Source organism: Choloepus didactylus, chromosome 3 (genome assembly GCF_015220235.1).
Source record: "Choloepus didactylus isolate mChoDid1 chromosome 3, mChoDid1.pri, whole genome shotgun sequence".
In the NCBI taxonomy this organism is placed as follows: domain Eukaryota; kingdom Metazoa; phylum Chordata; class Mammalia; order Pilosa; family Megalonychidae; genus Choloepus; species Choloepus didactylus.
This window is the reverse complement of record NC_051309.1, coordinates 15,613,212-15,640,410: the sequence shown is the minus strand read 5'-3', so window position 1 is coordinate 15,640,410 and position 27,199 is coordinate 15,613,212. Positions and strand designations below refer to the sequence as shown.

Genomic DNA, 27,199 nt, shown 5'->3' with positions numbered 1-27,199 from the left:
CCATGACTTTTGTGTTGTGAGGACTACTGTAGTGGAAAAGGCCAAATGGAAGCCACTAGAACTGCCCCTACCTAGAAAAATACTAAATCAGAAGCAACACTGGATTCCTGGAGAGATTTCAGAGATTAATGCCACTCTTAAGGACTTGGAGGATACGGGGGTGGTGATTCCCACCACATCCCTATTCAACTCTCCTATTTGGCCTGTCCAGAAAACAGGTGCATCTTGGAGGATGACAGGGGATTATTGTAAACTTAACCAGGTGGTGAATCCAATTAAAGCTGCTCTTCTAGATTTGGTATCATTGCTTGAGCAAATCAACATATCCCCTGGTACCTGATATGCAGCTATTGATCTGGCAAATGCTTTTTTCTCAGTTGCTGTTTGTAAGGTCCATCAGAAACAGTTTGCTTTCATCTGGCAAGGCCAGTAGTATCCCTTCACTGTCCTACCTCAGGGATATATCAACTCTTCAGCCCTATGTTATAACCTTGGCTGCAGGAAGCTTGACCATTTCTCCCTCCCAGAAGACATCACATTGGTCCATTATATTAATGATATCATGTTGATTGGACCTAGTGAGCAAGAAGTAGCAACCACCCTAGTTTATTGGTAAGGCACTGGCATATGAGAGGATGGGGCATAAATTCAATGAAAATTCAGGGTCCTTCCACCTCAGTGAGATTTCTAGGTGTCCTTGGGTGTATGGCATGTTGAGCTATCCCATCTAAGGTGAAGGATAAGCTGTTGCATCTAGTCTTTCCTACAGCCAAAAAAGAGGCACAATGCCTAGTTGTCCTCTGGATTTTAGAGACAACATATTCCTCATTTGGGGGGGGGGGTGCTACTCTGGCCCATTTACCAAGTGAACAGAAAACTGATAGTTTTGAGTGGGTATTGGAACAAGAGGAGGCTCTGCGACCGGTCCAGGCTGCTGTGCAAGCTGTTCTGCCTCTTGAGCCGTATAATCCAGCACATCCAATGGTGCTGGAAGTTGCAGTGGCAAATAAAGATGCTGTCTGGAGACTTTGCCACGCTCCTATAGGAGAATCAAAATACCAGCCCTTAGGATTTTGGAACAAAGCCTTGCCATCATCTGTAGATAACTACTGTCATTTCGAGAAAAACCTTTTGGCCTGCTATTGGGCCTTAGTAGAGACTGAGTACTTAACCATGGTTAAGTAGTTGCCTATTATGAGCTGCATGTTGTCTGACCCATGAAGCCATAAAGTTGGGCGTGCACAGCAGCATTCCATAATAAAATAGAAGTGGTTTATACTAGTTAAGGCTCAAACATTTCCTTGAAGTCACAAGTAAGGCATATGAGGAAGTGGCCCAAATGTCCATGGCCCCCACTCCTGCCACATTACCTTCTCTTTCCCAGACCAGAGCTATGGTCTCTTTGGGACTTCTTTACAATCAGTTGACTGAGGAAGAGAAAAGTCAAGGGCTTTGTTCACAGACAGTTCTGCGTGATACGCAGTTACCACCTGAGAGTGAACAGCTGCAGCACTGCAGTCCCTTTATGAGATGTCCCTGAAGGACAGTGGTGAGGGGAAATCCTCCCAGTGGGTGGAACTTCCAGCAGTGCACCTGATTGTTCATTTTGCCTGGAAGGAGAACTGGCCAGAGGTTTGTTTGTATTTTGATTCATGGGCTGTTGCTAATGGTTTGGCTGGATTTCAGAGACTTGGATTGAACATGACTGGGAAATTGGTGGCAAAGAGGTCTGGAGAAGAGGTATGTGGGTAAATCTTTCTGTGTGGGCAAAAAACAGGAAGATACTTGTGTCCCTTTTGAATGTTCACCAGAGGATGACTTCAGCAGAGGAAGATTTTTTTAATCAAGTGTATTGGTTGACCCATTCTGTGGATACCAGTCAGTCTCTTTCCCTAGCTATTCCTGTCATTGCCCAATGGGCTCATGAACAAAGTGGTCATGGTGGTAGGGATGGAAGTTATGCATGGGCTCAGCAACATGGACTTCCACTCACCAAGGCTGACCTGGATACAGACACTGCTGAATGTCCAATCAGCCAGCAGCAGAGACACATACTTAGTACATGATATGGCACCATTCCCTGAGGTGATTAGTCTGCTACCTGGTAGAAGTTGATTACACTGGACCACTTCCATCAGGGAAGTGGCAGAGATTTGTTCTCACTGGAATAGACACATACTCCAGATACAGGTTTGCTTTCCCTTTACACAATGCTTCTGCCAAAACTACCATCTGTGGACTTACATAATGCCTTATTGTGCTGGTTTGAAGTTGTTATGTATCCGAATAAAACCATGTTCTTTTGGTCCATTCTTGTGGGTGCAGACCTACTGTGGGTGGGACTTGTGATTAGGCTGTTTCCATGGAGATATGATCCAGCCCATTCAAGGTGGGTCTTAATCCCCTTGCTAGAGTCCTTTCTGAGAGGATAAAAGACAGATGAAACTCAGAGATCTCAGAGAAGCTAAAAGATAACATCCAGAGTTTGCCCCAGAGAAGCTAAGAGAAGACCCACAGACGATCAGAAGGAGATACTCAAAGACATTTTGGAAAGAGCCATTGAAACCAGAACCCAGGAGAGAAGAATCAGCAGATATCACCATGTGCCTTCTCATGTGACAGAGGAACCCCAGAAGCCATCTGTCTTTCCTCAGAAAAGGTATCTTCCTCTTGATGCCTTAATTTGGACATTTTCATGGCCTTAGAACTGTAAATTTGTAACCTAATTCATCCTCACTGAAAAAGCCAATTCATTTCTTGTACATTGCATTCTAGAAGCTTTAGGAAACCAGAACTCTTATCCACCATCATGATATTCCACACAGCCCATGGGAATGGGTTCATGCTCATGGAATTCTCTGGTCTTACCATGTTCCCCATCATACTGAAGCAGCTGGATTGACAGAATGGTGGATTGGCCTTCTGAAGACTCACTTAAGTGCCAACTAGGTGGCAATAACTTTCAAGGCTGTGCAATGTTCTCAAGAAGCTGTATATGTTCTAAATCAGTGTCTACTCTATGGTGCTGTTTCTCCCATAGCCAGGATTCATGAGTCCAGGAATCAAAGGGTAGAAATGGAAGTGGCACCACTCACTATTAACCATAGTGATCTATAGAAAAACTTTTGCTTCCTGTCCCTACAACCTTAAGTTCTGCTCATCTACAAGTCTCAGTTCCAAAAGGAGTGCTTCCAACAGGAGACACAATAATGATTCCTTTGAACTGGAAGTTAAGTCTGCCTCCTGGCCACTTTTGGCTCCTCATGCCTCTGAATCAACAGACAAAGAAGAAGATTACTAAACTAGCTGGGGTGATTGATCTTGACCCCCAAGGGGAAATAGGACCCCACCTACACAATGGAGGTAAAGAAGAGTTAGCCTGGAATACAGGAGATCCCCTAGGCCATCTCTTAGTACTACCATGCCTTGTGATTAAAGTCAATGGAAAACTGCAACAACCCAATCCAGGCAGGACTACCAATGGCCCAGAAACTTTAGGAATGAAGGGTTGGGTCATCCTACCAGGCAAAGAGCCACAGCCAGCTGAGGTGCTTCCTTAGGGTAAAGGGAACCTGGAATGGGTAATGGATGAAGGTAGTGATAAATATAAACTATGACCACATGACCAGGTACAGAAATGAGAACTGTAAGGACATGAATATTTCTTCCTAGTTTTGTTATGAGTATGTTTGTGCACATAAAGCAAATATCTCTTTTTTCTTCCCTATCTTATCCCCTTATCATAATAGTTGTATTGCTTATGTTGTAGTATTTAAGTTATAGGATATCAAGCTTAAAAATGACTATTACTCAAGGATTTGCACCTATTTTGGAGAGATTTAGTGCATTTCCAGTTCTATGCACAAGACAGTTGAGTATTGTTAGGCAAAAAATATTTCTGTTATTTGTTTTTCATTTAGAGATATGGTATGGTTTAAGGTGATCTGTATAGCAGCCAAGTTGACAAGAAGTGGAATGTGGTTAGGTTCATGTGTCTACTTGTCCAGATAATGGTGCCCAGTTGTCTGGTCTAGCAAACATTAGCCTAACTGTTACTGTGAGGGCATTTTGTGGACTTAAATCATCAGTAAGTTGACTGCATTTATGGCCAATTATATCTACAACCAGCCAAGGAGAGTGTCTTCAGCAATGAGACAATTTTCATCCCATCAGTTGAAGGCTTTACAAGGAGATGTAATGACTTCTGCAGTCAGAAGAGAGAATTTTCATCTCCATTTAGGCAGCCAGCTTCTCCTCAGGAATCCACTGAAAACCTTCATCAGAGTTGCCAGCTTGCTGCCTGCCCTAAGGAATTTGTGCATCCCCACAGTTGCATGAGACACTTTTATAAAATCTTATAATATTTACAGGTATTTCCTATTGGTTCTGTTTCCCTAGAGAATGCTGACTATTACAACAGCCTACAGAAATCAAGAAAATATTTGGAAGCCATATATTTGATAAGGGTGTAATATCCAGAATATGTAAAGCACTCCTACAACTCTCAACAAAAAGACAAACATCCAATTTTAAAATGGGACAAGTATTTGAATAGACATTTCTCCAAAAAAGATGTTCAAATGGCCAACAAGAATATGAACATCATTAGCCATTGAAGGAAAGCAAATTAAAATTACAATGAGATACCACTGCACACCCACTAGGATGGCTATTAAAAAAAACCTGAAGATTTTTAAGGCAAGATGGCAAAGTGGTGAGGTGTAGATGTTAGTTACTCTTCCAGGGCAGTAGATAGAAAGACAGGAACTGCATGGACTGGACACCGCAGAGCAATTTGACTTTGGGCATACTTCATACAACACTCATGAATTCATGGAACAGCTGAGATCAGCAAAAACTGTAAGTTCTCACATCCCTCCCTGCCAGGTTCAGCCCCATGGGAAGAGGGACTGTCGGTGCTGGGAACCAGGAGGGAAAACTATAGTTGCAGCTCTGATTGAAAACTCAGGCTGCTGATGAAAAATTCCAAACATAGATAGACTGAGACCAGACACCAGAGAATCTGGGAGCAGTCAGCCCATTGGAGAGGAGATACGGCTAGCAAAAGCAGCAAAAAAAGAAAAAAAAGAAAAAATAAAAACCCAAAAATAAAAACAGAGACTTTTTGGAGTTCCAGTGAACATAAATGGAGAAGGGCAGAGCTCAAACAGAATCAGGTGCATATGCAAATCGAGAAGGTGAGGACCCCTGTCTGAAGAGCCAGTTTCTCTGCTTTCTTGATTGTTCCTTAATGGCCCTGAAGTCCTTGTCTCTTAGCATTTCAGTAGCCCATTAGATCTGCAAGGAGGGCCCTTCTTTTTCTTTTCTTCTTTTTTTTTTAATCTTTTTCTCTTTTTCTAAAACAATTACTCTAAAAGCCCATTACAGAAAGACTCAAAGACTTGTAATTTGGGTCCAGGCAAAAGCAGAGCTAAGATAGCTCTGAGGGACAAAGCAATAAGTCTAGTGCCTAAGAAAATTTGCTAAACACCATAACTTACCAAGAAAAGGGGGGTGTCCCCTTACAACCACCTTCCCGGCGGGCTGGGAATGCTCCTGCCTGGCACCAGCACCACAGCCCAAAGCTGCCCCAAACAACCCAGTGTGATGGGAAGTGTTTCCAGCAATGCACGCACATGCCACAATATCTGGTGTGGATGATAGCGTTTCGCATACCTGCAGTTAATTGTCCTGGATCTGGGAAGGCGGAGCTGTGCGGAAAGGGGGAAATTAACATGCCCATTCAGCCATCCTTTCAGCAGGCTGGGAATGCCCCTACATGGCCCTGTGGCCCAGAACTTACCTTGGGGAATGGCGCTCACCTGTGACATAGCACAGTCTTCCCTCAGCAGTGGCCCTAGGAAGGCACAACTTGGAAGAGGGACCCACTCACAAGTCCCAGGGACCATACGCCAATACCAAGGACTTGTGGGTCAGTGGCAGAGACAAACTGTGGCAAGACTGAACTAAAGGATTAGAATATTGCAACAGCTTTAAATCTCCAGGAACACTTTGGAGATTTGATTATTAAAGTCGCTCTCCTTTCCTAACCACTCAGACACACACCCCACATTCAGGGCAGGCAGCACCAACTACACATGCAAACTTGTTGCACCAATTGGACCTCCACAAGAATCAGACCCCCACTCACCACAAAGACAAAGTTGTGGAGAACTGGCTTGAGCAGGATAGGTGGTTCATGGAGGTCATCTGCTTGTTAGTTAGAGAAAGTGTACTCCACCAAGCTGTAGATCTGACAAATTAGAGACAAGGATTTGAATCAGCCTACATTCCTAAAAGAAACCTATCAAGTTAAGCAAATGCATATGAAAAAAACAGACCATATGGATAACTCAAACCCAAACACCCAAATCAAAAGATCAGAGGAGACACAGTACTTGGAGCAATTAATCAAAGAACTAAAGACAAAGAATGAGAGCATGGCACAGGATATAAAGGACATGAAGAAGATCCTAGAAGAGCATAAAGAGGAAATGGCAAGAGTAAATAAAAAAATAGATGATCTTATGAAAATAAAAGAAACTATCAACCAAATTAAAAAGATTCTGGATACTCATAGTACAAGACTAGAGGAAGCTGAACAGTGAATCAGTGACTTCAAGGATGACAGAATGGAAAATGAAAGAACAAAAGAAAGAATGGGGGAAAAATCAAAAAAATCGAAATGGACCTCAGTGATATGATAGATATTACAAAACATCCAAATATAAGAGTCATTAGTGTTCCAGAAGGGGAAGAGAAGGGTAAAGGTCTAGGAAGAGTATTCAAAGAAATTTTTGGGGAAAACTTCCCAAACCTTCTAAACAACATAAATACACAAATCATAAATGCCCAGTGAACTGCAAATAAAATAAATCCAAATAAACCCACTCTGAGACATATTCTGATCAGATTGTCAAATACTGAAGAGGAGCAAGTTCTGAAAGCAGCAAGAGAAAAGCAATTTACCACTTACAAAGGAAACAGCATAAGACTAAGTAGTGACTACTCAACAGGCACCATAGAGGTGAGAAGGCAGTGGCATGACATATTTAAAATTCTGAGAGAGAAAAATTGCCAACCAAGAAGTCTTTATCCAGCAAAGCTCTCCTTCAAATTTGAGGGAGAGCTTAAATTTTTCACAAACAAATGCTGAGAGAATTTGCTAACAAGAGACCTGCCCTACTGGAGATACTAAAGGGAGCCCTACCAACAGAGAAACAAAGAAAGGAGAGAGAGATATGGAGAAAGGTTCAGTACTAAAGAGATTCAGTATGGGTACATTAAAGGACATTAATAGAGAAAGGGAAAAAAATATATCTGACAAACATAAACCAAAGGATAGGATGGCTGATTCAAGAAATGCCTTCACAGTAATAATGTTGAATGTAAATGGATTAAACTCCCCAATTAAAAGATATAGATTGGCAGAAGGGATCAAAAAATATGAACCATCAATATGTTGCATACAAGAGACTCATCTTAGACACAAGGATGCAAAGAAATTGAAAGTGAAAGGATGGAAAAAAATATTTCATGCAAGCTACCACCAAAAGAAAGCAGGTGTAGCAATATTAATCTCAGATAAAATAGACTTTAAATGCAAGGATATTATGAGAGACAAAGAAGGCCACTATATACTAATAAAAGGGGCAATTCAGCAAGAAGAAATAACAATAATAAATGTTTATGCACCCAATCCAGGTGCTGCAAAATACATGAGACAAACACTGGCAAAACTAAGGGAAGCTATTGATGTTTCCACAATAATTGTGGGAGATTTCAACACATCACTCTCTCCTATAGATAGATCAACCAGACAGAAGACCAATAAGGAAACTGAAAACCTAAACAATCTGATAAATGAATTCGATTTAACAGACATATATGGAACATTACATCCCAAATCACCAGGATACACATTCTTCTCTAGTGATCATGGAACTTTCTCCAGACTAGCTCATATGCTGGGACAGAACACAAGCCTCAATAAATTTTAAAAAATTGAAACTATTCAAAGCACATTCTCTGACCGCAATGGAATACAATTAGAAGTCAATAACCATCAGATACTTAGAAAATTCACAAATACCTGGAGGTTAAACAACACACTCCCAAACAATCAGTGGGTTAAAGAAGAAATAGCAAGAGAAATTGCTAAATATATAGAGAGGAATGAAAATGAGAACACAACATTATCAAAACCTATGGGATGCAGTAAAAGTGGTACTGAGGGGGAAATTTATAGCACTAAAAAAAAAAAAAAAAAAAAAAAACCTGAAAATAATCATTAGGATGCAGAGAAATAGGAACCTTTGTATATTGTCAGGATGCACAGAAACAGGACCCTTTGTACACGGTTGGTGGGAATGTAAAATGGTGCAGCCACTGTGGAAAATGTTTGCTGGTTCCTCAGAAAGTTAAACATAGAATTTCCATGTGCCAAACAATTCCACTCTTAGGTATAGACCCAAGAGAATTGAAAATAGGGACTCTGTCATTTATTTGTACACCAATGTTATATTGTATGATTTTTTCCCATACAAAATGCTTAGAATAATCAAATTCATAGAGACAGAAAGCAGAATAATGTTTACTGGGGTGTGGAGGAAGGGAGTTATTGCTAAGTGAATATGAGTTTTGGTTGAGGATGATGAAAGCAGTATGGAAATAGATAGTGGTGAACATCACACTGTATTGTCAGTGTATGTATTGTCAAGGAATTGTCCACTTAAAACTGTTAAAATGATTTTTGTGTTATATACATTCTACCACAATGAAAAACACAAAAAAATTTTTTTTTAATAGGTTACTGAAAGCTTACTAAGCCTGGCATTATGAAAAGCCTTTTAAACTTATTAACTTGGTCAATTCTTACAACACTGTGAAATACATATTTCTGTTTCTCCTCGTTTATCAGTGAGGATCTGGAAGCTCAGAGGGAAGTGGTAATTTGCTCCAGGCCACGCAGCGAGGAAGGATGGAGATAGGATGCGAACCCAGATCTGTCTGATCCTGAGCTCAGACTCCTAATACTTTGTAATTGTAATAATGAATTAAGTTCATTTCTTGAAATAAGTATTTGTCAGACAGTAGTTTTTTGAAAATGGGATGTTACTAAATCAAAAAGTGACGGGGTGCCATAGCTACACATAAATGGGAATGACCTAAATATAGAGAGCTAAGGCATCAGGTAATTGACCAGCTTTCCATTTCAAGTAATTTTTCCAGTTAATTTATTTAAAGTTTATTCAACATTTTAATTAATTAGTAATAGGATAGACTACCAGTTGTAAGGTGGAGGAAGCAGTATAGTGTTGTGTGTAAGAGCATCGGCCCTGGAGTCACACAGCCTTCATGTGAATCCCAGCTTCACATTACTAGCTTGTGATGTTAGTGCTTTGCTGACAAAGTAAAGTGAGGGATGATACTTTCTTCATAAGGGTTTATGAAGAGTATATGAAATAATGTGTCAAATATGTAGAGTATTGTAATATATTAAATATTCAATAAATGTACCTTCTCATTTATGATTTCATTTGATTTCCAAAAAGTCCTCTGAAGAAGGTACTAATATTATCTCCGTTTTCAGTTGAGGAAACATCCTAAAACCTTCACTCATAAGTTTCACTTACCAGAAGAAAGCTAGATCCCGGGTTGTAGTCCGTTAAAAGCAAGGAGGTTGGGTTGTAGTCAAGATGCAGTGGAGGCTATGGAAAGAAGGCAAGGAAATATTTTTTGTTCAAGTGAATCCTGTGGCAGAGACTCTGTTTGCCCCCTGTATTTGTTCTCCCCTTCTATTGTAATGAATCTCCTGGCTTTTGCCTTAGTAAATTCTATGCACAATGCAGACCACATTTCCCAACTTCCTTGCAACTAAGTGAGCTATGTGATGTAAGTGCTAGCCAATGGGGTGTAAGAGGAAGTGTCTTCCAGAAATTTTCTTTCCGAGACAGCTAGTGTGTATGTATGTACTCTATGGCTATCTTCTTCCTTTCCTCAATTTTACTGCCTAGAATACAAATGCCACTATCTTGGAACTTGAGTAAGAAGACTACCCTCTCGAATTGGTAGAGCAATGAGTTGGAAGGAGCCTATACCCGTAAAGACCAAATGGAGTAGAACTGCCATATCAGACCTGGGCCATGTAACTACTTCTACTGATCTTTTACCTGAGTGTGGTAGCTAGCTTCCAAGATGACCCCCAGTGATCCCTGCCTCCTGGCATTTTCACCCTTGTGTACTCTTCTCCCGCATGGCATACGAAGATTGGTCTGGATGACCAACAGTGTATGGCAGAAGTGATGGTATGTCCCTTCTGAGATTAGGTTAAAAAGGACTTGCTTCCATTTTAGCTGTTCTCTCACTTGTATGCCCATTTGCTCTCTCTCCCCTACCCCCTACCCCCCATACCCACCCCACACTCTCATACTCTTATGCACTCACACTCTCTTTCTCTGTCTCATCACTTATCCTGAGGGAAGCAAGCTGCTGTATTCTGAGCAGACCTATGGAGAGTCATACATGGTGAAGAAATGAGGTCCTCAGTACCAGCCTGTGAGGAATTGAAGCTTGCCAACAACCACTTGAGTGAGGTTGGCTCCTTCAGCCTCAGTTAAGCCTTGAGATGATTGCAGCCTGAGCCATCAGTTTCACTGCAACCTCCTGAGAGATCCTCTGGTAGAACACCCAGCTAAACCACTCCTGGATTCCTGATCTTCAGAAACAGTGATATAAGAACTGTTTTTTTAAACCACTACGTTTTGGGGTAATTTGTTATGCAAATACAATGAGAAAAAGAAAAAAAACTGTCTTATTTAAGGTACTGTCATCTTGTGTTTTCTGTCACTTGCAGCCAAATCTGTCACCTGCAGCCAAATCTAAGTCTTTCGTCCAGTTAAATTTGTATGTATAACTAATCTAAAGAAACAGCTTTCAAGGCTCTATTCTTAGGATTCCCAGAAACTGAGAGCTGGAAGAGACCAAAGAGAACATATTGTCCAACATCAACATGTGTTCAATGCTTGCTATGCCAGTCTGTCTGCTAAATTCCACCCCAAATTTAATTCTCAGGACATAAGGTGAAGTAAAGACTCAGTATGCCCATTTTACAGATGAAGAAACTGGATCCACGCTCTTACTCATTTTGTTTTATTGCCTCTCTGTGGTTATAAAATACTTTTCAAATGATTCAATTATAATGATGTTACAATTTTATCACATTCTTGCACACAAGGGAACAATTTTACAGTAGGCCAATTCAAAGAATCACTTTGGTAGAGACATTTTATAGGAAAAGTGAATGGAACTAATCACAAACTAGTTACAAAAAGAAAGTAATGATTGGTTAAAGGTCATCTAACTCTTGAGTGACAGTTATCTGGAGGGTTGGTGACTGATTTGCCAAAACAGGTAATCACATGTCCCAGCTTACCTTGAGAGAGTCCTTTTTGTATCTATTTTAGATTAATTAATCTGTATTAATTATGTAGCATCCCTTATTTACTCACTAAAGCTTCCTAGACGAGATGTGCACAGATGAGGAAATCAAGGCCCCAGAATAGGCAAACAATTTGCCGAAATCCCATTGGTAGTTAGTGGCAGAGAAGGGATTAGAAGTCAGGTCAATGTGTCATGTGTTAACTGTGCCGTTTCAAAAAGAACAGCTATTAAACAAGTGAATGCGAATTTACAGACATTTGCCACTCTTGTTATTTCTGCCTACATAATTCTCAGCATTTAAAAAATTTCTAGGGGCTGCTCTATATGACTGGGGATTTTTTTAATGCTGTGTTTTGTTTGTGATTTTTTTAATGAACGGAAGAAGGAAACAACTAATACTTCCCTAAAAACTTGTTTTCCCCTCTCTGTAGTTAGCAATTAAGCAATTGCCTGCCAGATTTCATCACTACAATGAGTGTAAGCCTGACAATTTACAGGAAGCTCATCATTCATTTCCATTCCAGAAACTTGTGATACTTTCCGTCATTACATGGTGCAAAGAGTTGAGTCAAGTTTTCTTTCCCTCAGGCCATACACACTGTGCTATTCTTGCTCCCTGAAAGTCAGCTCATAATAGAACCTTTGATTGGAAGTCAAAGACTAGGTGTTGATTTGGCAATATTTGTTAAGAATAAGATAGGTAACTATTTCGGTTTGCTAAAGCTGCCAAAATGCAATATACCAGAAGTAGTCTGGCTTTTAACAATGGGGATTTATTAGGCAACAAGTTATAATTCTAAGGCCATGAAAATGTCCAATTTAAGGCATCAAGAGGAAGATACCGTCTCTGAAGAAAGGCCGCTGGCATCCGGGATTCCTCTGTCAGATAGCAAGGCACATGGCCGGCATCTGCTGATCCTTTGCTCCAGGGCTTCATTGCTTTCAGCTTCTGGTTCCAGTGGCCTCCTCTCTGAGCATCTGTGTGTTCTCTCTTAGCATCTCTGGGACATTTCTTTCTCCAAAGTCTCTCCAAATGTCTCTGTCTTTTATCATCTCATTAAGGACTCCATAAAGGATTAAGACCCACCTTGAATGGGCTGGGTCATATCTCAATGGAAACAACCTAATCAAAATGTCCCACCTATAATAGATCTGCCTCCACAGGGATGGATTAAAAGAACATAGCATTTTCTGGGGCATGCAACAGCTTCAAACCAGCACAGCAACACACAGTTATACTTTGAAAGTGGAAGGCTCTTCTTGCTCTGGAATTTTTGCAAAGAAATGTTACCGACCACTATATACATTAGATGCCCACATTTGCAATGAAGAAAACTATGGTCTTCATATTATCTAAAGTACTTTTCTTCAAAAGGCAATAGGAAATGGGACCACTCTGTATTTGGACACATAGTTTGTGGAGTACCCCACATTCTTGTGGGTGAAAAGAATTGGAAGCCTGTGGGTACTGACAGCTGAGCCTCACCCAGTACCCAATTTAGGTGTGAATTCCTGCTTAAGGGGTCAAAACGAAAACACTCTGGAAACAATTGTTCAAAGCCAGAAGGATTTTAAATATAGCTTTAGGTTTTAATTGATTTTTCTTAAAAACCATTTATGTAGATTTTTTTTTAAATCCAATTTTATTGAGATATATTCACATACCATGCAGTCATGCAAAGCGTACAATCAATTGCTCACAGTATCATTATATAGTTGTGCATTCATCACCAAAATTAATTTTTGAACATATTCATTACCACACACACAAAAGTAATAAGAATAAAAATTAAAGGGAAAAAGAACAAGTAAAGTAAAAAAAGAACACTGGGTGCTTTTTTTTTTTTTTGTCCCCATTTTTTTACTCATCCATCCATACAGTAGACAAAGGGGAGTGTGGTCCATATGGCTTTCCCAGTCACATTGTCACCCCTCATAAGCTACATTATTATACAATTGTCTTCAAGATTCAAGGGTTCTGGGTTATAGTTTGATAGTTTCAGGTATTTACTGCTAGCTATTCCAATTCATTAGAACCTAAAAAGGGTTATCTATATTGTGTATAAGAGTGCCCACCAGATGACCTCTTGGCTCCTTTTGGCATCTCTCAGCCACTGAAACTTATTTCACTTCATTTCACATCCCCTTTTGGTCAAGAATATGTTTTCCATCCTGCGATGCTGGGTCTAGATTCCTCCCCAAGAGTCATATTCCACATTACCAGGGAGATTTACACCCCTGGGTGTCAGATCCCACATAGGGGGTAGGGCAGTGCTTTCACCTGCCAAGTTTCTTTAGCTAGAGAGAGAGGGCCACATCTGAGCAACAAAGAGGCATTCAGGAGGAGACACTTAGGCACAATTACAGGGAGGCCTAGCTTCTCCTTTGCAGTAACAGTCTTCCCAAGGGCAAGTCCCATGGTAGAGGGCTGAGCCCATCAAACCACCAGTCCCCAATGTCTGTGAGCACATTAGCAACCATCAAGGTGGGGAAGCCCAACACCCCTGCATTCTCCCCCAGCTCCTCAGGGGGGCTCTGCATATTTTTTTTCATTTTTTTTTAAATTAACTGTATAAAAATTTTTTTAAAAAACTTACAATAAAAAAAACATTTCAAACAAACCAAAACAAGGGAATAAGAAAAAGACAACTAACCTAATATAACTACTTTACTTCCAACATGTTCATACTCTACTTTAAGAAAGTAACCTAATATAGTAACATTTCTGTGAACTTGTTCCTACCATACCCACCAGAAATTATCAAACCTTAGTCATTCCTGGGCATTCCCAGAATGTTAAATTTATCCATGATAGCTTATTTGTTCTTATTGGGTTATCGTTCCTGCTTCACTAATTGCTCTCTATTGCTAGGTCCCCTACATTCTACATTATAAACCATTTTATATAGATTATTGAACAACAGGTGAGCTTTTATTTTGTAAAGGTCTTCCAAGTCCTCATTTACTCATGCTTCATGAAATATTTGGTGCCTGCTATGTGGGCTTACTACTTGTTCTTGGGGACAAGGATAATAGGCAGATAAGCATATAATCATATAATGTCAGGTAGTTACAAGTGATATCTTATGAGAAATTATTTAATAGATTACTCCTTTATTAAGTCATTGTTCTGTTTGTGCATGTTATTGTTGATGTTAAATACATTATGTAGTTTAAGCTGCAGTCTTCCACAGGAAGGATTAGAATTAATGAGGGAATGGTGATTGCTTTCTGCAGCTGCTTCAGGATGGGTTGGGAACTACAATACTTTGAATCTCCATCAAACCTCTGGGATTCTCAAGAAAAGTAATATGAATTTATTCAACTTTATATCCTGAATCCCTAGCATCATCCCTGTACTTATAGTAGCTTATCAACTAATGTTAAATAATTGAAAACAAAGCTCCTGGAGTTCCAGATGGGTAATTTCTTCTCAATCTTCAAGACAGAGCTCAACAGCTGTTTCTATTCAGATGACCTCTCTGGCCATCTGGAAACTAGATTAAGACCCTGTGTGCCCACAGGACCCCCTCCTTACACTAATGATCATATGCATCATTCTCTGTTTACCTGTCTGTATTTTCCACTAAGACAGAGAGCAGGAATCCCATCTTATTCACCCTTGGCTCCAGCTCTGAGTTGAGCAGCACATATTAGGCATCTGGTTTGAGTGTAAGGTTAAGTACATGTTCTAGAATGAGAAAGATATAGATTTATATCACTGATTTTCCACTAACTAGCTCTATGACCTTGGATAAAGGAGTAGGACAAGTCAGTGGACAAGTAGGGAAAATAGTAGAAACTTTCACACACAGTTGTTGTAGGATTACATGATAATTCATCTGAAAGCATTTACCATACCTGGTACATGGCAAGACCTCAATAATTTTAATGATTGTTTCTTCTTTCCAATTCTACTGTATCTTTTTTTCCTTACTCCTTCCTCCCCTCTGCTTTTCATTTTTTATTTCTATTCTATCTCTCCCTTTTTCTTTTACATTTTTCCTTTTCTCAGTTCTTCTGTTATCTTGTGCCTTTGAATAGTATGTCCAAGCATTTTTTGTTTTTTCATATACTAGGTATCAATGAACCACCTCTAAGATAGAAAGCCCCAGACCTTGAAAAAAGAGCACAGTTTTGCCTGTGTACCAATCTGAAGCACTAACCTTTTAGTTAAGAATGGAAAGCATGTGCTCCAAATATGTGAACTTGATGTTCTGGGAATGGACACTGAGGCTTGTTATGGGCACAAAAGAGCCACTGAAGAGGCAAATGCCAAGTGTGGGAGATTCTGCCCATCCTCCCAAATATCTAGCAACTGTGTGGACTTTAAAAGGAGCTGGCAATAACCCTGGCTGGCTAGTGAAGTCTAGCCAATGCCAAGGGTGTAGTGCATGTGTCATGAGGAAGGGCCGCAGGGGCTTGATGGTCTAAGTTCCAGCTAGAAATCAACTGAAGTGATTTCTAGAGACAAGCTGGGAGATGGGGGTGGGGTGGGGGAGTCCCATGCCAGAGAGATGAGACCACGTGTCAGGAGGTAGAGCCAGAAGTCTCCAGGCACAGGTACAGGAAGTATTTAAGTCTGAGGTAGGGTGTGACTCTGTGAGATTGGACATAGCTCTGGCATTGCAGACCTGATGGTGATTGATGTTAATTAAATGAAAACCTTTAAAAAAAAAGTTAATTCTATTTTTCTACTACAAAATTTTGGAAAATTTTTTGTTAAAAATTTTGAGGAAAAAGTAACTATAAAAACCAACCACCATCCCACCACCAAAATATTAGCCATTGTTAATTAACATTTTGATGTATTTCTTTTTAGGCCATTTTAAATGTAATTGTGAAATATAATTGTCATCAGATTGTTTCTTAATTTTCTTTTGGTATGGTAGGAGCATACTGGAAGGAATGAAGTTATTTTAGGATTATTTGTTTTTCCCATTGCTTTTCTTTGTTTGGAAATGTTTTATTTGACAAATAAAGTTAATTTTTTTTAAAAAAGATTGTAATATATCAATTTCTGCTTATATTTAATATTTTATTTTAAGCATTTTTTTCATGTAAATAAAATGCCTTACGCACATCTTTAAAAAATGAAGTTGATGTATTTCTGATGGTCAAAATAAAATATGCTCATTTAAAAAACTGGAAAGAATAGAAAAATATAGAAGAGGGGAGGAATCACTTGTAACTCTTATCACTCAGAGGGGACTTGTCCTGTTCTTACTACTGAACAAATCTAGCTTGCTGCAGCAGTTGTTGATTGGCTAATTTTTACTGGCAGCAAGAGTCAACTCTGGTACTGCTTTTGGACTACAATTCCAGCTGTTTTTGCAATTGCAACATTCTTTCATAGTTTGCTTTCACAAGTAACCCCCTATTGAGGGAAGTGCTGTGTCACATACTCAAATAAACTGAGCCAATGCGTTAGAATTGAACTTCTCTGACCAGTAAACCTTTCCAGGGCCCTCAAAACTAGGGATGGAAAATACTACAGAAGTGGCTTAGTGTCATGATATTTTTAGGGAATGATTTGACTTTTTTCCCCTCATATAGAATGTGTTTTTCAGAGAGAATGAAAGTACAAAAGAGAGAATCATCAGTCCACTGGCATTATATGTCAGACATTCCATGTTGTGGTGTTTAGTTCCCCAGCTTCTAAAACAAATACCACACAATGGATTGGCTTAAACAATGGGAATTTATTGGCTCACGGTTTTGAGGCTAGAAGTCCAAAATTGAGGCATCAGCAAGGCAATGCTTTCACCCCGAAGACTGTGGCAGCCTGGAGCTGGCTGCTGGTGATCTTTGGTCCTTAGTTTTTCTGTCACATGACAATGCATATGGTGACATCTTCTCTTTTCTCTTCCAAGTTCCATTGACTTCCAGCTTCTGGTTGCTCCCCATGGCTTCTTTTCCATGCCCAATTTCCTTTGCTTATAAGGACTTCAGCCATATTTGATGAAGGCCCACCCTTACTCAGTCTGGGCACACCTTAACTAATAATATCTTCAAAGGTCTCATTTATAATAGGTTCACTCCCACAGGACCAGGAGTTGGGACCTGAACATGCCTTTTGTGGGGGACATGTTTCAATCCCCAAAATGTGAATTTTCACTGCTCTGTCCATGGGTCTTATCCAGTCTTCTTGTGGATAATGGCTGGATGTACTGTTAGAATTAGTCTGCTGTTATATAACAGAAGGAATCAGACAGGTCATTAAACTGACTACCTTGGCCTTAATAACAGTTCCTAATCTGCTGTGGTTACAATAACCTAAAGTAAGGATACTACACTAACCAATGTCTTCCCTCTGGGGCTAAAGTTCAATTTTAATCAGTCATTTATTCTGGAAAAATATGATTAATTGCTACATTGCTCAGCTCATGGAGCTAATGTTAACAGCTTCTTTAGAAGGGACAAAGGACCCACAAGTCTTACTTTTATCAATTTTTTTCTTCCATTTTGTCATCTTAAGCAAATTCCTTCAAATGGCCAGGGTCCCAAGGCTGCCATTAACTGTTCAGCTGACTGCACAGCTTTAAAATCTGAGTAATAGTGAAACTCTGTTTGTGGATCGACTTTTTTTATTGTTGTTCCAAGTTAAACACCAACTTAATGTGCCTGATTCTGGGGATATGATAGTGAACAACACAGACACAAACAGGTAGATGGGAAATTAAACATGCTATATTAAAAGTCTTAAAATAGGGAAATTCCAGAATGCCATGAACTTATTGTGCTAATTGTATGACAGATACCATTCTACATGTTGAGTACAAAACAAAGGACATGTTCTTCTGGAGCTAATTTCTCTACATAACTGGTTCACCTGCAGGTCCAATTCTACACTCCAAGATCAGAATGAAGCACAGAAATGGAGAGTAAATAAGGAAATGTCTTCTGAGGGGGTATTAAAATATATAGAAGCAAAGCACTAGTGAAAGACCAGAGTAAAAAGGGGGGCAGAGGGGGAAGGGGAAGGATGATATCAAGGACCTTATCTATTTATCATTTATTTGTTTCTTTAGAACAGACTGCATGCATCTAAGCTATCTCTGTATCCCAACCAACCAACACAGTACCTGGGAGGATAATTTCAAGTCTAGACTCATATGGCTAGATTATTTACTTACTACCCATGGAACCCGGGGCAATTACCAAAATGTCTTAGTTTCTTGATGGTAAAATGGGGATAACAGCACCTACCTTACAGAGTTATTTAATAATAATAGCTGACAGGCAGTGTTTATTATGTGTCAGGGACTATCCTAGGCACTTCAAATATATTAATTCTCTTAATCCTCATAACAATTCTATGAGATAGGTAGTATTATTGTCCCCATTTTATATATGAGGAAACCGAGGCACAGAGAAGTCACATAGCTTACTCAAAGTCTTGCAACTAGTTACTGGCAAAACCAGGAATCTAACTCCATCTTCAGAATCTGTGCTTTTAATCCCAGCTCACACTGCCTGTCAGTAAATGGCGTATAGTAAGATTAGAAATAAACTGATGCTCAACACTAAATGGTTTTTTCCACCATTCTTTGAATATTTATTTAACCCCTTTGCTGTCATAAAACTACGATAGATACGTGAACAAAACATAGCTGGTTCTTGACCTCCTGGAGTTTATGGCCATTAATCAAATAACACAATCTTTCCCAGGTTCTCAGCCTTCCCTCTTTCCTCCTACTTCGCTATCTGTCCATCAGCTCTCGGATCAACTAGTCGAGGGTTGAATTAGGACAAGCGGGGTACTTAACTGGGTCCCCCTGGGGGGCTGAAGCAGGGCCAGGTAACTGGGGAGGAGGCAGGCTGACTTTCCTCCTGTGAGTGACCTGGTTCTCCTTTCTTTCTGATCTTCGGCTCAAAATGGCGGGATTTCAACCAAAATGTTTTCTCTAACCTTCTGTGATTATTCTCCCCCGCCCCCACCCGCCAAGACCTATCCCTGGCCCGGCCTTCCGTAGCTTGAGGTGCATTCCCGCCTCCTTGATCCCCAGAAGACTTTTCCCTTTTTTGGGAGTCTCCTGAAATTCCGGAGGAGATGCATGATCTCCGCCCTACCCCTCACGCCCAAACGCCGTGCCCGCCAGTGGCTGTTCCTGTTACGCGTCACCGTTTACCGCGTGGTTGCAAGTTCTCGGCGCCCCCACAGTTACGGTTCACCGAGTTCGCTGGGGCGGGCGCCAAGCCCTGGCCTTTGACTAGAGGGCGGGGAGGTTATTTCTCGGGCCCGGGGACCTGGAGACAAATTGCGGTTCAGGGGGGCCCAGACTGAGCACAGCGCATTCACCCAGAGAAGCCCGCGGCACCCGGGTGTGGCCCTCAACCCACGACCGCAGCCATTGTGCTCTGCTGCTTCAGCCTCAAGGCCTGTGGTCATGGCGGCAACTGGGAGACGCGCTGAAAGCTCCCTTAAAACGACCCTTCCACCCCCCATATAGTATGTTTTTACGTTGTGAAATAAACAGGAAATATGTGGTTTCTTCTGCGGCACACAGGAGAAAAAGGGATTACAAAACCTGGAGCAGGAGGTGGGGGACCGCAGTCACCGCCGCGCGCCGAGTCACGTGCGCCGCGGGAACCGCATGGCGGCGGCAGGCGCGCCCCCGCGCCTCCACGGGCCCGGCAGCCCGGGCGCGCGCGCCGAAGGGGCGGGCGCATGCGCAGGGGGGCGCGCCGCCTCTGCCCCGCGGCAAGGGTGTCTATGGAGAGGCGGCGGCCGCGGCTGCTGAGGCGGAGGTTGAGGTAGTGGCGATGGCGCCCTTCCCTGAAGAAGTGGACGTCTTCACCGCCCCACACTGGCGGATGAAGCAGCTGGTGGGGCTCTACTGCGACAAGGTAACGGTGTGCCGGAGCCTCTCGCACCTGGCAGCGCGGGCGGAGAGGAGAAGCGGGCCGGGTCCCTCGGGCGGCCTGGCCTGCGCGGTCCCCGCAGCAACCGGCGCCGCCGCCGCCGCGCGATCTCCCGCCTGCGCAGCTGTCAGCGTTGCGCTCGCCTGCCCGCCGCGGGGCCTCGGGGAGCCCGCGCCCCTGCTCCGCCCGCGTCCTCGGATGTGCCCTCGGGGCTGCGTGCTTCTGCGCGAGGAGGGGCGCTGCCCTGGACTTCGGCCAGGGTCCCCCTGCCGCGCTGGGCCTCCCGCTCCCGCCCACTTGGTGAAGGGGAAGGGGAAACCTTCCGGGACCCTGGGTTCGGCCACCTGCGGCGTGCGGCCCATACGCACAGGGTAGGCCTTTTTTGCAGTTGTCGCCCGCGTCCCTGGTCTCCGGCAGCCTGCTCTGGGGCTCCCCTAGGCTCTTTGCAAACACCCCTCCATCCTTTTTCTGAATTTGGTCTTTGCTTCCTGGCTCACCCGGCCCCTTCAGCTCCCACTTAACCCCCTGCTCATTTTCCTCCCAGCTTTTCTCTGGTTCGGGAGTCAGACCAGGTTTCTTGGCTTAACAGCTAGTGAACTTTCACTCTTCATTTATAGTTGCATTTTTTCTCGCACCTTTTATTGCCCGGAGCGTTTCCCGGATGTCGATTTTGTCATAAGGTAGCTCCTTTCTGTTGGAATTCTCTATGTAGACTCTAATAAAAGGAGCCTCTGGAAAAGTTAGTTGAACTCTGGAAACCTTTTTGGACTCTTCATTGGTGCATCATAACCTGAAGAAGTACTTCTGTGGAGATAGTTGAGGACCTTTTGCTAATAATTTTAAAACTACTGAAATTCCACATCTGTCATTTATGGATATTATGGAAACTTTGGGCAATCCTGTTTCATAGAGAAATGGGCCAGATAAAGAGTTTAAACATGGAAATCAAGCTTTATGAATTTTCAGGAATTACATAGCATTAAACAGAACCACTATTGATAGAAAAGAGGGGTGTCTTACAGCCCAGTAAGGTAATTGGAGGATGCCCAGCGTGTTCTATGCTGGCCATGCTCAAGATAAGCAGTTTCAAATTGGTCAGGTTGAGTTTCAGATCTTAGCATCCCACAACCACCTTCTCCCGCCCCTCATTTTGGAAATTGAAAAATACCTGATTTAGTTGTAGGACTGCCTGGGATTGCTCATTAGAATCACGTGGGAGGCCGTTAAAACTCTTGCTGTCCAAGACCACTACAATTAGGATCTCTGAGAGTGGGACCCAGAGGTCAAGTTTTTTAAAGCTCTCTAGGTGAGTCTGTTGTGCAGCCAGGTTGAGAACTATTTATCCAGGAGAAGCTTAAGGAATGGGTGAGTCGTTAAGCATAGTGTTTAACCCTGAATTCTTGAGTTAGCTTTACCTGTAGTGCTTTTATCCCTCTTTGCTTTTGAATTTAGTTAATTCTGTCAGTGAGTTCTGGCATTCTGTCAATTGGGAGAATGAAATTAATGGGGAAGTTTTTTACTTTTTCAAAATCAAAAGGTAAGGGAAGTTTAGTGGGGATGAATGAGATCTAAGTTCTTCTGTCCAGTTCAGAGTGGGGAGAGAGATTCCAGGGACCAACTTAAATTGTGTGAAAAATTTTGTGCATGTGTACATCTTCCTAGGGAGTCTGCGACTTTCATCAGCTTTCAGATGATTGGCACCCTCTCCAAATATTTAAAAATAATCACTTTATTTAGTTAAGTACTAGACCATCCAGCCATATTTTAAAATTTTGAAGCAGCTGATCACTGTTTTTGTGTGATTTTTTTTCTTCTGTTAAGTGAAAACATTTGAACAAATTTTGAAAATGCAGTTGCTTTAAAAACAACAGTATCTGAGTTAAATAAGATTCCTATCAGTAATAAAGTATACCTTTTTGCAATAACTAGTTTAAGAAAGTATTTTCAATTTGATATGACATGTCAGAATTGTCACTGATTTTGAATTAATTAGGTATTGTTAATGAAATTGTAGATATTGTCAAGATTAATCATCACTTTTCTGAGCTGTGGATCAGAGACCAAGGTGATTTAAAAAAACAAAACAAAAAACTGCATAAGAGTTGTACTTCTGGGTTTCTTCTTGATACTAAGAGCCGATGAAAATCTCTCCTATGACAGCTTTTGGAGGTAGAGTGGACAAATAAGTATTTTCTAAAGGCTGAATATTCTTAAAGAATAAAGGGAGGAATACCTTTGTTATTCTGCTGCCATCTCAAAGTTTTACTGTCTCCATCCTTTGGTTGTATAGGCCAGGGATACCCAATCCAATTTTAATAACCCAATACCCAACTCATACATCCTAGAACTAGTTTTTTACTCAAACTGAAGAGGTACAGTGTATGTTATTTCATTGTATTTTAAATTTTGACCTTGAATGCCCAGCAATGATAAAGAAGTCAGTTTTATTTCCGTTATTGAACTTTTCAAGTACACTATATTTTAGAAGCAGCCGTTTATTTACAAGCATTAAATCATTCACTTAATTATGTTTAGAATCGTTTACTTAGAATACTTTATTCTGAAGTTGTTTTAGGCCATTTTACATATTGCTGTATAATACTTAATTTAATACATTGGTCATGGATTTCCTGTTGCATTTATTTTTCACCTTTGTTATCCAGACAACAGTCTTCTGAGATTGGTAAGGGCAAGGGTTTTTTTCTGTTTTATATCTGGGTGTAGATTAGCTAGGCCAGGTTTACATAAGAAGTTAGTGAGAGAGCTGATGGAAACCCATGCCGGAATCTGGAGTCCTACTTTAATTTTGTTTGTATAATTTCTTTGTATAATTTGATTTCATAGTAAATTTTGAAAGAATTTTTTTGGTAACAGGCTTTTATTAGATCTTTTTGGTAATTCACTGACTTTCCAAATTGGGATTATTTTAGTGAAGATTTTCATTGGATGACATCCTTTTTCCATTTTACTCCAAAATCTCAGGCTTTCCTCCAGTCCTTAAAAGTTATCTTCATTAATTCTATCAGTTAGCAATGGAGTTCCTACCGTCTCTCTGCTCTGTGGTAGCTTGTGTTGGCAATGTGAAGATGTGGGCCCTACTCTTGAGGAGTTTACAGTCTATCACACAATGACATCTGTGCTAGAATGGGGGATAGTGGGAGCAAAAGGAGGTGTATGGTGAGGTCTACGTTAAAGTGTTAGGACTGGTGTTATAGTGGCTTTGAACTGAATTTTGGGAACAAAGTAGGTGGTGGTTGTAAGGTTGTGATTATTACAGACTCCCAGTTATTTAAATATTCAGGTGGCAGAGGTCTTATAGAATGCCCGAGTTTTTATTTTGTCAGGCAAAGATATTATAAGTGCCATCTACTTTATTCTTTTATAAAAGAAAGGAGATATTATCACTAAAACTCTAGGAAGGAAATAAGCCCAGAATAATTTGTAGATTATTTTTAAAAAAACTGAATGAATATAGCTTTATGAAGAATTTATTTCATTTTTCCTATTTTACTCATTTCTCTCCATACCTGTAAAAACTTCTATTGCCTGGCATTTGGGAAGATGGATTTAGTGAAAGAATATTGAGTTGAGAGTTCAGAGAGGAAGGAAAAGGGAATTTAATGAGTTTTTACTGCATGCTCGTGTTATTTCTTTTAATCCTCACAAGAGCCCTGTGAGACAAGTATTATCCTTCATTTAAAGATGAGGAAGCAGACTTAGTGATTAAATAACTTACCTGCCTCACTCAACTAGTAATTAGTAGAGCTCGAATTCTAATCTTAGGATTTTTTTTCCCATTTGAAGCCCATGTTTTTTGCGCTACCTTACTGGTTCTGCTACTTACTAGTAACTTAACAAAGCAAAACCATTCATCTCTGGGTCATAATTTTTCCATCTGAAAACAAAAGAGGACCAGATATTTACTAAAGTTTCTTCATTGAGTTTAAATTTCCCTTGATTAAATGAAGGCATTGTCTGGCTGAGTAGACAAAAAAGTAAAAACTCATTGGGGATAATATATTTGGGTTTTTGTTAGGCTATTTTTCATCCCTGTTTTTGAAATTAATGTCAGATAGTAGGACACAACTTTTGGGAATCAGTTTAAAGCCAGACTGAAAGATTTTAGGTTGTAGGATATCTGAGACAGAAAGTCAGTTATAAATCCTTTTAAAATATGGAAGATAACATGTTGTTAATTGTTGCTTTTTTGTATCCTATTATATATAAGTTCCTTGTTGAATTTGCTGGGCACCAGAGGATTTGGTCACTTAGGAACCTTTAAATCCTACTCTAGAATCGTGATTTTCCAAAAGTGTGCTATGACCCATTAGTGTGGCCTGGCACCAATTTTGTGGGTTACAGACAACATTACAAAAATAAAATGGAAAAGTAAATACTAGAATATATCATAGGTTACAAAGGAAAATACTGTTTCCTGAAATTTGCTTTAAGTATTTGTGTGTGTGTGTGTGTGTGTGTGTGTGTGTGTATCTGCCTGTCTGTCTGCCTGCCTGCCTGCCCGCCTGCTTGCCTGCCTGGATTGCAGGATATTTCATATTAAAGGTCATGGTTAAAAATGTTTGAAAAACTTTGCTTTAGAGCAGCGTTTCTCAGCCGCAGCATTGTTGTCATTTTGGGCCTGGTGATTCTTGGGTGGTGGGTGGGGGTGGCGGCTGTCTTGTGTGTTGTAGGATGCTTAGATGCATCCCTGGCCTTTAACCACTAGGTGTCAGTAGCTCTTCCCCAGTCGTGACAAAGAAAAATGTCACTAGACCTTGCAACATGTCTCCTGGAGGGCAAAATCACTCTCTGGTGAGAATTATTATTTTAGAGCAACTGTTCTTTCTGAAATTTACTCTTGGATCTGAAAAAATGGTTTTATGATTGGAACTAACATTGTAGCTTGTGGAAAGAACATAGGTTTTAGAGTCATAGAAACATGATCTCTGCTTTGTTGTTTACTAACTGTGTGATTTTGAGTAAATTATTTCATTTCTCTGAGCCTCAATTTTCTCATCTATAAAATGGGCATAATGATTATACCTGCTTCATAGGATTGTTGTAAGAATTAAATAATATCTAAAAACGTCTAGTGTAGTGCCTAGTACATCATAGGCCTCAGTATATGCTAGATATTATTAGTGTCCAGATACTTTTTTTCCTCAGTCAAGGTTACTTATTTGAATAACTTTGTGGAGGTGAACAAATTTTTAAAAAACTATCCATATAAACAGAGTTTTAAAAATTTAAATTGTTATGTGTTTTGGTTCTTCTTTTAACTGATCCTGCTAAATCTTCTGATTTTAGGTGCCAGGTTCAAAACATTTGCTCTGTTCAAGTGGAGAAAAACTGACTTGGATATTTTTTTTTCCAGTTCAGTTTTATTGAAATATATTCGCATACCCTACAGTCATCCACAGTGTACAATCAGTTGTTCATAGTACCATCATATAGTTGTGCATTCATCAGCAAAATCAATTTTTGAACATTTTTATTACTCCAAAAAAAAGTGAGAATAAAAGTACAAGTAAAGAAGAACACCCAAAACATCCCATCCCAACCTCCCCATTATTCATTAATTTTTGTTCCCCTTTTTCTACTCATCTGTCCATACACTGGATAAAGGGAATGTGAGCCACAAGGTTTTCACAATCACACAGTCACACCGTGAATGCTACATAGTTATGTAATTGTCTTCAAGAATCAAGGATACTGGGTTGCATTTCAACAGTTTCAGGTTTTCCTTTAGCTATTTTAATACACTAAAAACTGAAAAGGAATATTTATATAGTACATAAGGCTACCCTTCAGAATGACCTCTTGATTCTGTTTGAAAACCATTGAAACTTTTTTTGTTATATTTCTCTTCCCCCTATTAGTCAAGAAGACTTTTTCATGTCACGATGCTGGGTCTAGGCTTATCCCTGGGAGTCATGTCCCGTGTTGCCAGGGAGATTTACACCCCTGGGAATCCTGTCCCATGTAGGGGAGAGGGCAGTAAATTTAGCTGCTGAGTGGGCTTAGAAAGAGAGAGGACACATCTGAACAAGAAAAGAGGTTCTCTGTGGGAGACTCTTAGACACAATTATAAGTAGGCTTAGCCTCTCTCTCCTTCGCAGTAACAAGCTTCATAAAGGCAAGCCCCAAGATTGAGGGCTTGGCCTTCAAAATTGGTAGTCCCCAATTCTTGTGAGAATATCAGTAATTTCCCAGGTGGGGAAGTTTAATATTTCTGCATTTCCCCGTGGTCCTTCAAAGGGGCTTTGCAAATATATTTTTATTCTCTGCCCAAATATATTTTTATTCTCTGTACGCTAACCTGTACAAACCTACCAGATCTCACCCCCTATTCAAAATTCCATGTAGTTATGGTATTTGAATAAACTGACCATACAGGTTAAATTATTTAGTGTGCTACAGAAAATACAGATTTTGCACCAAATAAACATCTCTTCCTTTGGTCTCACACAGAAGTTGAAGTTTTAAAACACAGTCAGTATTGTCCTTTATCCTTTGGCCTGATTTACTTTAGTCCTAACCAGCTCTGCTTCATTCATATCTCTAATTGAAGTCTGATCTCTCTTTCAGCTTTGTTAATAGTTGCAGTATGGGGTAATACTGACATTCATAGCTGCTGAACTCTAGCTCTGAGTCTCAGGTATCCCTCAGATACTCAAAGTTCCAAAGACTGTTCTGGTTATACACAAAGAGCTCAGCATCTCAGAGTTTAGAGACAACCATTTCAACTCAGGAATAGATTTGACTGCTGTAAGAGCTTACAATCTTGGGACCTTTATAGTAAGTGTTCCCCAGATAACCTGTGCTCTAAGATTCGATTCTCAAAGTTTAGATATTATAGTTAGTCCATAATAGTGAGACGTTATAATGTTTG

The 27,199-nt window shown here is 40.5% G+C and overlaps 2 protein-coding genes and 1 pseudogene across 3 annotated transcripts in view; 1 reads left to right on the top strand and 2 right to left on the bottom strand.

Moving 5' to 3' along the window:
• Positions 1-6,234, bottom strand: part of BST1 (bone marrow stromal cell antigen 1) — a 126,907-nt gene extending 120,673 nt beyond the window's left edge. The window contains exon 1 of the mRNA XM_037829431.1: positions 6,152-6,234. The gene's annotated coding sequence lies outside the window, so the exon portion shown is untranslated. The remainder of the gene's footprint in view (positions 1-6,151) is intronic.
• Positions 1-19,834, bottom strand: part of LOC119530204 — a 49,905-nt pseudogene extending 30,071 nt beyond the window's left edge.
• Positions 19,835-20,126: 292 nt separating this feature from the next.
• Positions 20,127-27,199, top strand: part of FBXL5 (F-box and leucine rich repeat protein 5) — a 61,367-nt gene continuing 54,294 nt past the window's right edge. For both annotated transcript variants that reach the window (XM_037829425.1, XM_037829426.1), the window contains exon 1: positions 20,127-20,292. In XM_037829425.1, coding sequence (XP_037685353.1) covers positions 20,209-20,292 — 84 coding nt within the window. In that variant the 5' untranslated portion in view covers positions 20,127-20,208. The remainder of the gene's footprint in view (positions 20,293-27,199) is intronic.